This window comes from Nannospalax galili, unplaced genomic scaffold (genome assembly GCF_000622305.1).
Source record: "Nannospalax galili isolate Female #2095 unplaced genomic scaffold, S.galili_v1.0 scaffold475, whole genome shotgun sequence".
Classification (NCBI taxonomy): Eukaryota; Metazoa; Chordata; class Mammalia; order Rodentia; family Spalacidae; genus Nannospalax; species Nannospalax galili.
In genome coordinates this window covers 2,413,122-2,429,072 of record NW_008339435.1, presented here as the reverse complement: position 1 = coordinate 2,429,072, position 15,951 = coordinate 2,413,122, and the positions used below count along the sequence as shown (strand labels likewise).

General features: G+C 37.2%; 1 protein-coding gene across 3 annotated transcripts in view; it reads right to left on the bottom strand.

Moving 5' to 3' along the window:
* Window positions 1-15,951, bottom strand: part of Magi3 (membrane associated guanylate kinase, WW and PDZ domain containing 3) — a 271,037-nt gene that overhangs the window by 52,041 nt on the left and 203,045 nt on the right. For all 3 annotated transcript variants that reach the window (XM_029563987.1, XM_017798421.2, XM_017798420.2), the window contains exons 8-11: window positions 11,038-11,132; window positions 8,022-8,210; window positions 4,765-5,370; window positions 3,131-3,162 (exon numbers count right to left, since the gene is read on the bottom strand). In XM_029563987.1, coding sequence (XP_029419847.1) covers window positions 3,131-3,162; window positions 4,765-5,370; window positions 8,022-8,210; window positions 11,038-11,132 — 922 coding nt within the window. The remainder of the gene's footprint in view (window positions 1-3,130; window positions 3,163-4,764; window positions 5,371-8,021; window positions 8,211-11,037; window positions 11,133-15,951) is intronic.

The following is a 15,951-nucleotide window of genomic DNA, read 5'->3' as shown; positions in this document are numbered from 1 at the left end:
AGAACAACCAGTGTTCTTAACCGCTGAGCCATCTCTCCAGCCCCTATATTTATTATTTTATTTTATGTGTAAGTGTGTATTGCCTTCATGTGTGTAAGTGCACCCATGTATGCAATGCCCACAGAGGTCAGAAGAGGGTGTTGGACCCTGAAACTGGAGTTATGGATGGTTGTTAGCTGCCATGTGGGTGCTGGGATGGGAACTCAGGTCTTTTGCAAGATCAGCCAGTGCTCCTTAACTGCTAAGGCATCTCTCCAGCCCTTAACTTATATTATTACTAAGAGTTTACTGTGATTCAGTGAAACAGCTTCAATCTTATGTTTAAGGAATCTTGCCCTTTCCTCTACCATCAAGACAAATCGAATTTGAGAGGGAGACAAACAGGAACATAGAACAAAGTAAATAAAGAGAGTGGTAGCTCAGATAAGATCTTACCAATCCTGGATAAGCCCTTTCTCCTGCTGACTAAATTTAATTTCCAGTAAAGATGTTTAAGACAACATATTCTAAGAAAATGGGATAGGCATGTTAACTCTACTTATGTTCTAAAGATGCCAATGAAGATACATCACAGGAAAATACCCCATGCTGGGCAGTCAGAAAAAGGAAAATAGAATAGATTGTTTTGATTTTATTTTTTCTTCACATAGAACTTTCCGAAAGTAGGCTGGGTGTGGTGATGCACACCTTTAATCCCAGCACTTGGGAGGCAGAGGCAGGTAGATATCTGTGAGTTCCAGGCCAGCTGGGGCTATAGGGAGACCCTGTCTCAAAAAAACCAAAAAAAAAAAAAAAAAAAAAAAAAAAAAAAAAAGAAAAAACCTTTTCCAAAGTAGTCAAGCACAATTATTTTATTAATTGTTATTATGTGTGTGTATCCATGGTGTTTGACTGCAGGTATACATGTAGAGGTCAGAGAACAATTTTGGGGAGTCACTGTGGGCTCTAGGGATAGAACTCAAGTTGTTGGGCTTACATAGCTAAGTGCCTTTAAACTGCTAAACCATCTCCAAATGATTTCTTTAACAACAAATTTATTTTATTAATTTTAAATTTTTTTTGTTTTGCTGGTTTTTTAAAATTATTTATTTAAAAAACACACAATCAGAAGAAGCATTTCATTACAACAGCATTGACATATTCAATAACAATTTCCAGAGCTAAGATGCATCTCCTTCAAAACTGGCTGTAAATTTTTAGGTTTACAGTTGAATTAATACAGTTATACAATATTGTACTCAGTATAAACCCTATAAGACATAAAATTAAATGAGGTTGTAAACTTTAAAAAAGATCTCCATTTCACTATTAAAATACAGTTTCATACAGGAAAATTCATTTTCAATACAATTGACACTAAGATGCACATGCATTTCTAATCTCTATATATCTGATTATTACTAGTCACAGTCGGTTACTTTCTGAGCTCCTTGGCATGTGAGCACGTGAGCACCCAAACTAGGAGAGACTGGTGGGGGATATGGGATGGTGAATGAGGCTGGGGGAGTCAAGGCGCAGAGAGCGTGATGGACTTACTCAGGAGAGAGGCCTGTGGGTAGAAGACAGCAATTTTAAATTTTTATATGTATGAGTGTATTGTCTGCATGTATATTAGTGCATCTGTATTGCGCAATGCCTGCAGAGGTCAGAAGGTGTTGGATTCCCCTGGAAAACTGGAGTTACTGACGGTTGTTAGCCGCTATGTGGGTGCTGGGAATCAAACCCAGGTCCTCTGCAAGAACAACCAGTGCTCTTACCTGCTGAGCCATCTCTCCAGTCCCTTTAAATATGAAATTCAATATAGCTTAAAATAAGAATTGAGATCATCTTTGTTATCCTGAATTTTTGTTGAAGAAGATCAATAGGCATGTTTAACAAAGAATTAACACTGGCAAGAATGCAGGGGCAGTGGTTTATAAGGGAGTACTGAAAGATGAGTCATTCTGAAGTGCTGTGCCACAGAGGACACTTCACTGACCCAGACCCAGGCAGATGGCAGGAAGGTGACAACAGTGTTCCCTTTCTGCACATGCTCTAGGATTTTAACAGCACTGTTAAAAGTCACTAGAGCCTCCTATAATCTACACAGCAGTAGCCGTTACCATGGCTGCATAGACACCTATTCTAAAATAGATATGGAACTAAAATGATTGCTAGAGGAAGCAAAGAAATGTAGAAAAATACAATACAATCTCAGCTGAATGGACAAGAAGAATTTCTGTTTACACTGGACCTAATGTATAAATAATCTATATAAAAAAGAGCAGACTCTGAACGTTTCTGCCCTTTTAATCCATACAACAGCGCATTTGCAGACTTGGTATGTAGGACAGAATTAACCTATTTAATACCATGTGGCCTTTCCTTTAAAAATCTATGACTTTTCATCATGGGAGAACATCTTTCAATTTTAAGGTTGAGGACTCTAAATTGGCCAAACTATAATAAGTCAGGGCTTTAAATTTAACTGGCTTTATATCTGCATAAACAGCCACAAATGTAAGCCTAGTACAGTTTCTTCAACAGTAGCACTACTTGGTGCAACCATTTTAAAGCCCATTTTCTTTGTATAGGTCTTTATATAGGCTACCCAGTTATTCAGAAGAATACCAGAGGACTTTCTTTCAGGTCTAATAGTCTATCACATTGATACAAGAAGATTTAGCTCAGTAGGCCACAATTACTTTAGAAAGTTTTGCTTAGGCCTAAATGTGAGATCATCTAAATCTGAGTCTCTGTGAAGTTATGATCAGCTATTATGTCTTCTCTTTGTGCACCAGAAAGAAGATGGAATAGTTTACCATCTGTTCCTTTAATTACTTCTTATTGACTCCTCTGAAACCAAAGGATCTTTATATAAGTTCTACAGTGTGCTCATTTTACTTCTTGGTAGACAGGACTTGATAATTTGGGCCTCTAGTGATCCTCCAGTAGTAAGACTTAAGAAGGCTAGCCCAGCCTTCCCATGGGCACTTTTCTACCAACTCTTTGGAGTTTCAGATCCAAACCTAGGGCAACATGCCTCTGACTTCTCCTAGCCATCAACACAGCAGGGAACTGCTCTTAGGAGGGGAACAAGCACCTCTCTCAGTGTGTGAGGAAAGCATTAGAGGATCATCACAGTACTCACCATTTTGGCAGTTTTAGTTGGTGAAGGAGGACCTAAAAAATAGAAAAAGAAAAACGAAAAAAAAAAAGAGCCAAATTTTAAAAACAGAGGAAACATTCCTAGACCACTATACTGATAATGTCTATGATAAAACTATTTACAACTTTCTGTAGGCTAATAAATTCTTTATCCAGTACCAGCTGTATGTTAGGTATTATACAAATATTATCTCATTTCAATTTTACAACATTCCTAAGGCAACTAAGATTCTTCCTTAAATCCTACAACCACTAAGTAGAGAGGCAGCAAACATAACAATCTATAGGATGTAAAATCTTGATCTCTTTATTGTTTTTTTTTTAAACTTTCAGGCACAAAGATTTATTTGTATTTACTTGTTTATCTGTGTGCATATCTGTATGCATTCAGGTGGCCAGAAGACAGCACTGGGTGTCCTCCTCTATCACTCTCCACCTATTCCTTTGAGACAGGGTGTCTCCCTGAACCTGGGGCTCTCATTTTCTCAGGCTGGAAACCATCAAGCCCTAGTAAACCTCCTGTCTCCGTCCCCTTCTGAGCTGGAATAACAGGCAAGCACAGGACTCCTGGCTTATTACTTGAGTGCTAGATTATGAATTCTGGTCCACATGATTATTCAGTGAGCATTCTTTTTTTCTAATTATTGAGCTTTTGTAATTTCATATAACAGTTCCTAATAAAATCTAGACCCATTCCCCTATCCATGCCGCCCTCATCTCTTAACCATTGAGCCATCTCCTCAGCCCATCCCAAAGGGATTTTTTTTTTTACCTGACTGAGCATACTGTACCATTCCACCCAGAGAAGATACCAAAATGAGTCAAATAAATGAGAGTAAGTAAAAAATTCTTCTAAGAAGAAAAGTGCTCATGTGCCTCAAGAATAAAAACTAAGTCCAGAGGGATACAAAGAAGGAAGAAGGACTAGATTTCATTGTTTAAAACACTAGTCATTCATTTGTAAGGACTTGAGAAAGTCTATTGAAATGTGACTTTTAGTTCTTGAAACCAGATCTATAATGTCTAGGATCAGTTCATGTCAGCTGATGATCTTGAAAAATGAAATTCTCATTTCTTTCAGATAAGCACTGTAGGGTTTAATTACCATTTACAGGCAGAACCTAGAGCTTAAAATAAAAGCTTTATGAGCACCAGCTATCAGGATTGCCTTTGCAGGACAGGCTAACACACCACCTGAAGTTTTACTCATGCACAGGGTTATTAGCAATCACAAACCTGTGGTGTGGTGCAGAGTTCCTGATGAAGCACCATTGGCTGAAAGAGTTAATTTCTATTATTGTCATCAACAGAAAATGAAATTAAGAGGATATATTTCATTTGATGTAGCATAGCATCACGACTCTAATCATTAAAATCATAAATCAGATTTTAAAAAGAATATAATGGGAAAGAAATCATATTCATAATGGATATGAATGAACTAAGAACTAACACACAGCTGAAAAAGATACTGCTACAAAAAAAGCAGACAGAACCATGAGGAACATGCAGACTACCAGTAAAGTATGCTGGTAAAAGACACTGTCCTGTAAGGGAGGACAGTGAACACATAATAAATGCTTGGTCATGAAAACTCCACCTTGTGGTGTTACTTACCTCCTCTCAAGATAAGTAATGGCACATCTGCACCTACTGGGAACTGCTTTAGCACTTCTACCACTTGGAGATGTGTTAAATTCTGCACATTTTGATGGTAAATTTCTTTAATAATATCCCCTTTCTGAAGGCCTTGACACCACTGGCTATCCAGTATCATTTTCACCTTCTGTCCAGTTGGGCTGTCAGCAATTGCGAATCCGAAGCCTTTGGGGCCTTTAATCAGAGGGATAGTCACCAGTTCAGGCTGGGAGTTGCCTGATGATGCCAGGGATGTTCTCTGTTCACTTGAATCTGATGGACCATTGAGACGATCACTGGTCAAGATTTGTCCTGATTTTCCATTTTGATCCAGAACCACTGCTCCTGGCTTAAAATCCTGAGGGTTCATGTATGACTCTCCCTTTGTTAATGACTGTCCATTGATGATAGGGGTAGCAGTAACAATGTCCACAACAGGATCTTCACTGTCATCAGGAAGTGGATAACCACGACATAAAGTGAGATTTACATACTGATTGACAGGTACCAACTGAAACATCTGGACAACATCTGCATGGGTGTGACCAAGGACACAGTTCCCATTGATGTCTACAATAACATCACCTGACAAAATATAATCATGTTAAAATATTAAAATCACCAAATAAGTTCTTTTTTTGTTGGTAGGAAGGCAAAAACAAATACAGCAACTAAATTTGAATCCTGGAACTCTCTCATTAGGTACTGAAAAGAGAGATTCCAATACATATCTTTCTGTTATAACTTATCTCTAAAAAGTATACATAAATGTCTAAATTCTTTCTTTAAAAAACTTTTTATTATTTTTCTATGTCTCTTTGTATGTCTGTGTACCACATATATATGAGTATCCATGGTGGCTGGAAAAGGGTACTGGATTCCATGGAGCTGGAGATACAGATGGTTGGGAGTTACCAAACCTAGGTGCTAGGAGTTGAATTTGGGTCTTATGGAAGAGTAGCAAGTACTCTTAACCAGAATCATCTCTCTAGCCCCTAAATCTCTAAATTCTTAATTATCTTAGCAGCAAAGGGATAGGAGTTCAAATTCAAGAGCATTATTTAACAAAATCCTGCAAATTTTACTGCCATTATTTATGTACTCTTTGAGCCATTCCTAAGTAGCTATAAAAAACTCAATACAGTGGAGCAGGCATTTAGTACACATAACTCCACTGGCTTCTTATATAAACAGGCTATCCTTAAATGTCACTTAAATCCGATCTAATCTGAAAAATGCTCAAGATTGGAATGATATTAAGTCATCAACTTACATTATTTTAGGATCTTTTCTATAGAGACTCTGTGTTTATTATGAACCTGATTTTTTAAAAATGAAAGAAGAAACAACAACAAAACCCACAAGCAATGGGTATATTTTTCAGGCACTGAAAAGTGAGCTACATTCTTATAAGATTTTTGTCTTCCTGTTTTACAATATTATTCTCATTTTGTAGAATCATCCTAATAAACTTTCAACAGTTGGCTACTTATTTCAATAAAACCTTGACTTTTAAAATTTGTTGTCTGCTCTCTCATTCATTTGCATTGATTCTGTATAATTATTTTAAGAAGTTAACAAATAAATTTGCTTTAATTTGTTCTGACTATATGCAAATTTAAAAATCAATATGCATAATGTCAAAAATGTTCATTTTGTAGACATATGTTTCATAATCTAAGGGGATATAGAAATTAGGCTAATCAGAAACAAAGTATTGACTTTTCACCCCGGGTGAAGGTTCCTAAAAAAGTTCCTAAAATCTTCAAAGAAGTATTGCAAACTAGCTAATAGTTTTAGGTGAATGAAAAATTACATTATGAATTTTTGGCAGCATATATATAAAAGCTATGGGGCTCTCGCTTTCTATGCCTGTTTAAAGATGTGAGCACTCTGCCTTCTACTTCAGCCACCTCCTGCCACCATGCCTCCCTGCCATGACGGACTATAATTCCCCTGGGATCATAAGCTCAAACTCTTCCTTCTATTAAAAAAAAAAAAAAAGGGCTATGAGATATATTTCAAGGAAAAATGTTGGAAAGGTTAAAATTGAGAACTAAAAAGAAAACCTCCTCTATTAAGATTATGATCTTGGGGTTGGAGGGACGGCTCAGCAGTTAAGAGCACTGACAGCTCTTGCAGAGAACCCAGGTTCAATTCCCAGCACCCACATGGCAGCTAACAACCTTCTTTAACTCTAGTTCCAGGTGATTTGACATCCTCTTCTGATTTCCATGGGTAGTTCACGACTTGGGTACACCTACCTACATGCAGGCAATACACTCATACACATTTAAAAAATAAAAATATGGCATATGCCTTTAATCCCAGCACTTGACAGGCAGAGGCAGGTGGATTTCTGTGAGTTCAAAGTCAGCCTGGTCTATGTATTGAGTTCCAGGACAGCAGGGGCTACAAAGAGACCCTGTCTTAAAAAGACAAATAAATACATAAATAAATTAAATAGTTTTAAAAAGACTTTGATGGAGATAAGTTCAGTAATTTTATAAAAATACATCATTTATTGTTTTTTTATGTATACAGGTGTATTGCCTGCATGTAAGTACACCCATGTCATGCAGTGCCTGCAAAGATCAGAAGAGGGTGGCAGATCACCTGGAACTGGAGTTAAGGATGGTTGTCAATCCCCATGTGAGTGCTGGGATCAAACCTGGGTCCTCTGCAAGAGCAGTCAGTGTGCCCTTAATGCTGAGTCATTTCTCTAGCCCTTTGTGTCTATAATTGTTAACATAGTAACTGAATTTTACTAACCACCAGTAAGACCAAGGAGGAAATGTAAAAGCGGATAAGAACTATGGAATATAAAAATTTGTTTGCTATCACTAAAAATATTTCAATGCACTATTTTTGAAAAATGATTGTAAGTAGATATTAAATGGCTATAAAAGTATGGTATGTAATCAAAGATTATCAAACAATCAAATGGTCTTCTGAGATGGTTAGTAAGTATGTAATTCCTTACATACAAAGGATTATCTAAAAATTAAACAAAAATATTCCAAAATATAAATAAAAATATGTTTTCTCTAATATGTTCTTACTATAAAAACACCCCTCTTCCAATATGGCAATGCACTTAATTTTGGGGATAAACTATTTTAATATAGGAACCTCATGCTTCAATTCTATAGTTTATTCTCTTCATATACAACACACATATGCACACACACAAAACTTCATTATAATTCATGTTAAGAGTATCAGTACTTTGTTACCTGGTGCAATTTTCCCATCCTGAGCTGCAGGACCATCTTTTAGCACATTTTTCACTTGTAAGAATTCATCAGGCCTATCGCCACCAATAATGGTAAAACCAAATCCCATTGAGCTTTTTTTCAGGGATGCGCGAACAAGGAAACCTTTAAGTTGGGATGGATCTCGAGTAAAGTGAGATTTTTCCACATCTGGGTCAAAATGAGAAACAGATTTGCAAACAAAAATAATTACACTGAATATAGTCCTCAAAGCTGACCTCCAATAAGTAGAAAACAGTTAACAACAAACCATAAAGGAAAGAAAACCACGGAGACTCTTAAGGTACAGAACAGTTAGAAGTTAAGTCAATAAACTTAAACTTATTTACTTTTATAATTAAATAGATTATTCTTATTTATAAGGGAGCAGCTAGTGAATTACTTCTTTTTTATAGGGTCCTTTGATAATATCTGAAAGGTAAAGAGCAGCTGCTTTCTCTGTGCTTCACTGCCTTCTCTGTACTGACTCTCCCTCATCCACAGTCCATAACAGTACTCCTATCCCCCATTCACATCTTTGCTTTCTATAATTTCATTTATAGTCAACTGTATTCTGAAAATATTAAATGGAAAATTCTAGAAATAAACTGTAAATTTTAAACTGTACACTGTTTTGAGTAATGTGATGAAATCTTGTGCCATCCTGCTCCATTTCATCTGGGACATGAACCATCCTTTTGTCCAGGTATCCATGCTACCCACTTGGTTAAGTGCCATCTGGGTTATCAGATCAACTCTTGGATTACAGTGTGCATATCTAAGTAATCATTATTTTACTTAATAATAGCCCCAAGCCCAAGAATAATGATGCTGGTGATTTGGCTATACCAAAGATAAAAAGTTGGGGTTGGAAACAGCTCAGCAGTTAAGAGCACTGACTGGTCTTGTAGAAGACCTCAGTTCAATTCCCAGCACCCACATGGCGATTGACAATCGTCTGAGGCTCCAGTTCCAGGGGATCCGACACCCTCTTCTGACCTCCAAGGGCATTGCACGACATGGGTGCTGTACATGCAGGCAATACACTCATACACATAAAATAAAAATAAAATATTTTTTGAAAAAGAAAAATAGTTAAGAGTTTCCATTAAGTGAAAAGGTTAAAGTTTATCATATATATATATACATATACATATATATGTGTGTATATATATATATATATATATACACACACACACACACACATATCACAATTTATATAAGGCTTAATATTATTCACCTCTACTGCATCTACTAGAGATCTTGGGATGTACTCCCAGCAGATAAAGGGTGATTACCATACCATTAATAATGATGAAAGCTATCACATTGATTACCACATACCATATAACAATTATTTTTTAAGCAATATTTATTATTTTTATGTTTAAGTGTGTATTGTCTGCATGTATGTAAGTGCATTGGTGTCATGAAATGCCAGCAGAGGTCAGAAGAGGGCACAGAATACACTGGAACTGGAGTTAGGGATGGTTGCTAGCCACCATGTGGGTGCTGGGATCCATCCCTGGCTCTTCTGCATGAGTAGCCAGTGCTCGTAACTGCTGAGTCACCTCTCCAGTCCTATAATCATTTTATATGCATTAATTTATATAAACATATAGTGTGTAACAGTAGTTTCTTCTTGAAGGACATAACTTCATATTATTATTTTATAGATAAGAAAACAGAGGCATGAAGTTAGGGAATTTACACAAGGTTACACACTTGAGATTCAAGCCTGCTTCTTAGCCAGCACATTTAACTACTATTCTAGAATAACACATCTTACCACATATTGTGATCATTTCTATCAGACTATGAATTCTTCGGGGTAAGAACTGTACTAAACACAAACATTTTTGAATATCATGTGATGAGTGAAACACTGGGCATTCAAGAAGTAATAAAATATAATCTGTTAAACTCAATGTATTTGCTAAGCCATATGCAAATCTTAAGAAAGGGGCCTTTGTTTCTGAAGAGTAGCTAAAAGAAAGAACTTTTTTCACAGACTACAGAAATGGGTCATACTATATACTAAAATACAAGCAAACAGACCCTTAGTTATTAATGACACATGGAAAAAAGGCGGGAGACAGGGAGGCATGAATAACATCAAGAACTTCCTGAGCAGCTTTTCCAAAAACATGATTAGGTGCATTAAAACTTCATGTAGTTTTTGAGCTGGAGAGATGGATGGTTCAATGGTTAAGAACACTAGCTGTTCTTGCAGAAGACCTGGGTTCGAATCCCAGCACCCACATGGTGGCTAATAATTGACCTTAACTCCAGTTCCAGGGGATCTGACACCCTCTTTTGTCCTTTGCAGGCACTGCATGACATTGGTGCACTTACACACATGCAGGCATAATATTAATAAATAAATAAATAAATAAACAAACAAACAAACCAAAACTTCATGTAGTTTTAAAATATCTTCTCAGTGATTCTAATATGACCAATACCTATCATCTACATGATAGTTAATGGCAAATAATTTGGTAGATTTACTTAGTATTGACTAATACTGATTAATGGAGGATGCTTAATGATTAAGACACTAAACTGAAGCAGTTAATTCAGGAAAAGCTATAAAGAAATAGAGATCTAATATTGACCTGGCCTAAAATATAAAGAAATAATCTAATCTCCAAAACCAAACCTCAAAATCTCGTACTCTCACAATATTCAGATATATATATATATTTTTTTTATCTTTTTGAGACAAGGTCTTCCTGCAGCCCCAGCTGTCCTGGAACCACTATGTAGACCAGGCTGGCCTCACAGAGATCTGCGTGCTTCTGCCTGTACTGGGATTAAAGATGTGTACCACCACACCCAGTCTAAAAGATTAATTGTATCTTTTACAGTGGCAAAACTTAGACATACTTTGTTGAACTGTAAAGATCTAGCAATAAAAAGTTCACACTCACTTTTATTAACTTACTATACATTATTTCACATTTTATTCTTAGAAGAAAAGATCAAGAAGTTTTACCTGGTTTTGCAGGACCAATTTCAGTCTGTCCTTGCTGCTTTTTCCTTTTGGCTTCCTCCACTGGATTTTCAAACTGGGTTTTCTGGTTGAGGTGACTGTAAATGTGGAAAAATGTACACTTCAGGTTTAGATGAAAAAGTTCCATTTATTTTCCTAAATAAGATATCACACTATTCCATCATAAAGATTAAGAAGTCAATATGTATCTTTAGGGGCCAGAGCACAGAAAGGCTAACAGAGATAGTGGGAGGCCCACAGAAGATGACTAGAAGTCAAAGGTGTTGAAGTTTATGACAGTGTATTTACCATAGCTTCTCCACAAACCAACTCATTAGAGCCAAAACAGCTTTCAAAACTGTAATAGAGCTCTCTTACTGGATGCAATCAAAAGTGCTAATAATAGGTCAGTTATTATTTTAAAAAGTAATTAATGATAAAAGAGTTTGTAGGTTTCTCCAAAATAATCTATTAAGATACTTTTGAAGAAATCTGAGCATAAAACCTCTCTAGAAAATTACTTAAGCATATTACTTTTCTATTCATTTGCTCACATAAATAAACAGCATTTAAGAAAGTGACTTTCTTTTCATATTGTGTTATAGAGCAACTCGGTCTCCAACTTCAATTTCTTCACAATTAAATAATAAATCAATTAAATGTAATATAAATGTAGCTGATCTTTGTAAGTAGCAACATTCACACCTGACCCTTGGAAGCTTAGAAATCTGAAGGGAAGCAGAAAAGTGAGGGGAGCCTAAGGGGAGGTGGTCTCAATATTCTTCAGGCAGCAATATTTTTTAAGTTTTAAAATTTATTTTTATTTTATGTGTGTGTTATGACTACATGTATGTAAGTACACCTACATCATGCTGTGCCCATGGAGGACCCCCTGAAATTGGAGTTATGGATGGTTGTTAGCTGCCATGTGGGTACTGGGAACTGAACCCAGTTTTTCTGCAAGAGCAGCCAGTGCATTTAACCACAGAGCCATTTCTCCAGCCCAGCGTTAGTATGTTTTACACAGGGACTGTAGCACTGGTATTCTGACAAGCCAATAAAATGATAGCTACTTAAGAATACAACTCAAAAGAACAAAAACTAGTAAGATGTTTAAACTATGATGAGGTGTAATGTAGAAGTCATGGAAACATATCCTAGTACAGAGTAGAAAGATTATTTCTGCCAAATGATACACATTTTCCAGTAAAATCCACTTTAACAAGAAGTGACATTAATAAGCACACATCAAACCATAAGAATTTTAGGATATGAGTATCTTTAGATAGGCAGAATATTATGTAATCTACATGTAAACATTCACACAAATAATATATTTACATTGATATTTGTACTATTAATGTTGAAAATGGGGAAAGGACAAAAACAAACAAAACAAGCAAGCATTACAGCAGGGAATGTTAGTTTTCTTTGTTCTTCAGACATCCAGTGCATCTTAACTTCACAATATACTGTTCAGTTTCAGAGCTTTAAATATGGCAAGTTTCAGTTGACACTGTCCAGATTCTGATTTCCCTAACTCTCAAGGATGCTGCTCCTTCATATTACAGAGTACCTTCTCCACTGAGTTTACTGTTCTATCCTCTGTGAAAATGAAAATCCTAGGTTTCATCTTTTTAGAAAATAAAAAATTAGGTATTGATCTTACATATTCTTAAAATAATTGAAAAGTAACACTTAAAAAGGAATAAACTTTTTTTTAGAAAGAACTTTGCCTTTCTTTAATGTCAGTTAAAATGACTCATTTTGCCACATTGGCATTAGAGCATAAAAAGTACTGACCTGCATTCATATCTTTTGTGATGTGTGAGAGAAGAGTAGAAATATGTAAATGAATGACCCTTTCCCAGAAAATTCTTTGCTAAAAGAATATAAGATCTAGAGAAAAGAGTAACTGCATCTGCTGTGTTAGACTATTTACATTAAAATGTCAACCCTCTCCTTTTCATTTCATTATTTATAAGCACATATTATTAAGATGTAATAGATTAATTTTTCTCATAACTAGCCATGGAGTAAAGACACTGTATTAGTTACTTTTCTGTTGCTGTGATAGAAACACCATGACCAAGGGAACTTCTAAAAGGAAGAGTTTATTTAGCTTATGGTTCCAAATGGGCAAAAGTCAGTCCATCATGGTAGGGAGGCACGGCAGCAGAGGTGCTGGAGTAGGAGCAGAAGCTAAGCTCTCACATCCTGAAACAGGCACAGGAAGCAGAGCATGACTGGAGATTTGGCAAGGCTTAAGAACTCTCTAAGCCCACCCCCAGTGATGTGCTTCCTCTAAGATAGCCACACCTTGTAAGAATTCCCAAAATAACATAACCAATTGGGCACAAAATGTCCGAATACTTGGAGCCTATGGGGGACATTCTCATTCAAATCACCATATTCCACTCCCTGGCCCCCATATGCTCATTAACATATAAAATGCAAAATACATTTATTCTATGCTTAAAAGTCCCCATAGTCTTTACCAGTCAAAATATTATTCAAAAGTCCATAGTTCAAAGTCTCTTCTGAGACTCAGGGCAATCTCTTAACTGTAAGCCCCTGTACAATCAAAAGACAAATTACATACTCCTAACATACAGTGGAACTGAATACACATTCCCATTCCAAAAGGGAGGAATAGAGGCAAAGTGAGGAAATACCAGACCAAAACAAGACCGAAAACCAGCAGGGCAAACATCAAATACAGTAGCTCAATGTCAACTCCTGGGACTTTACTTTCAAAGGGCTTAGGTGGCTCAGCCCCTCCAGCTTTGCTGTGTGCACCATACAGCTTTCTTTTGGGCTAGTGCCACTCTCTGTATGCAGCTTTCCTTGGCAACTGTCTCACAGCTTTGGTATCTTGAACCTCTTCTTGGGGTCTCCACTGCCTACGAGGCTTCACCTTCACAGTTTCATGAAATGGCCTTTCAGGGCCTCTTGGCCTTCCAGGGCCTTCTTTAGGCAGGGACAACACTTCTGCACACTCCCTGGCCTTGGTGGCTCTTTGAAACCACAGAGGAAGAACTGATGATACCTTCATTCTTGCATGTTTCATGCCTCTAAAGTCAGCACTATGTGAAGGACACTGCCAAGTCTGGCTGCAATTTTGGGATGAATGGCAGTCCACTTTATCCATTTTTTCAGCTTTTCTATTCAGTAGTTTTCTAGTAGAAATCCCCTGCAGAATTCTCCTTTCACAAGTTGGAAGCTTGGACGGGTGTGGTCTTGCCCTGGAGGGACTCTCTCTATTGTTTAAGTGCAAACCTGTAGGCCTCTCCTTAATCACTTTAATCCCCTTATCAAAGGGATTCTCCTCTTCAGCAAATGCCTTGGTTCCAACATTTATCTTCCTAGTGCTCCTTTTCAACCCAAACTGTACATTCCGTAATTCTTTCTGCCCCCTTTGCTCTTTCTCACTGTAGATCTGCATAATTTTCACAATTAATACCCACACCACCATTTCTATGTTGACTGTCTTGAAGCATCCCCTACCAAGTAAGTTAGTCCATTGCTTTTCAACTTAGCCTCAAGCAAGATTTTGGGCTACGGGCAAGACTCCAGTCAGACTCTTTGCCAAAACACCCCAATTGCTCTTTAAGTCCTTGTTTTCCCCTGGAACTACATTGTTCTCAGCACTACTTTCTTCCAAGGGCTATTAGAATGGCCTGTTAAGCTCTGCTTACAGCAATCAACGGCTTTTCTAGCCCAAACTTCCAAGTCTTCAACACTCCTCCAAAAACCCACATGGCCGGGTTCTTTACAGCTGACAGCCCACTCTCTGGTGCCAATGAGTATATTAGTCACATTTCTGTTGCTGTGATAGAAACACCATGACCAAGGGAACTTATAAAAGGAAGAGTTTATTTAGCTTATGGTTCCAAAGAGGCAAGAGTCCATCATGGCAGGGAGGCATAGAGGCAGAGGTGGCTGGAGTAGGGTGTAAAAGCTATGCACTCACATCTTCAAGCAGGCATAGGAAGCAGAGAATGACTGGAGATCTGGCAAGATCTGTTGAGAACTCTCTAAGCCCACCTGCAGTGATGTGCTTCCTCTAACATGGCCATACCTTATAAGACCTCCCAAAACAACATGACCAAATGGGGACAAAATGTCCAAATACTTGGAGCCTTTGGAGGAATATTCTCATTCAAACAACCAGATACCCCATAAGCAAGGATCTTCATAAGTAAGAGGCAAATATTATGAACCATTAGAAAATTTACAAAAGGCTAACATAAGCATAATTAAATCTAATATATAATTTGGAATGACATTTGTATTACAATTTTATGCCTGATACCTAGATCTTTAAAAATCGTATCAATAAATTCATAAAGAATTTGAGATATGAAAGCACATATATCTTTTGATGGTCACCTAAGTGTAATCATGACCTTTAAACATTTCTAAACAGAAAGTATTTCTTGGTACCAAGATGGCTCAGCTGGTAAAGGTGCTTGCTGCGGAGCATGACTGAGTTCAGCCCCTGGGACTCACATGGTAGAAGGAGAGAACCAACTCCTGCAGGTTTTTCTCTGACCTCCATATGGCAGGCTTTCCCTGACCCATCTGCCAATATTTTTTTAAGAAAAAATTTTTAAAAATATTTTATTATTTTTATTTTTTACGTGTATGAGTGTTATGCCTGCATGTAGGGTAAGTGCACCCGTGTCATGCAATGCCCGTGGAGGACAAAAGAAGCTATTGGATCCCCTGTAACTGGATACGGGCAGTTGTTAGCTGCTGTGATGGCTAATCCTGGGTGTCAACTTGATTTGATCTGAGATTAACTGAAATGAAAGAGAACTTCTTGATTGGATCATCTAAAGCCGAAGACACACCCTAAATGTGGGTGTTACCTTCTGATGGCAGCCGGTATAAATGACCAAGGCAGAGGAGACC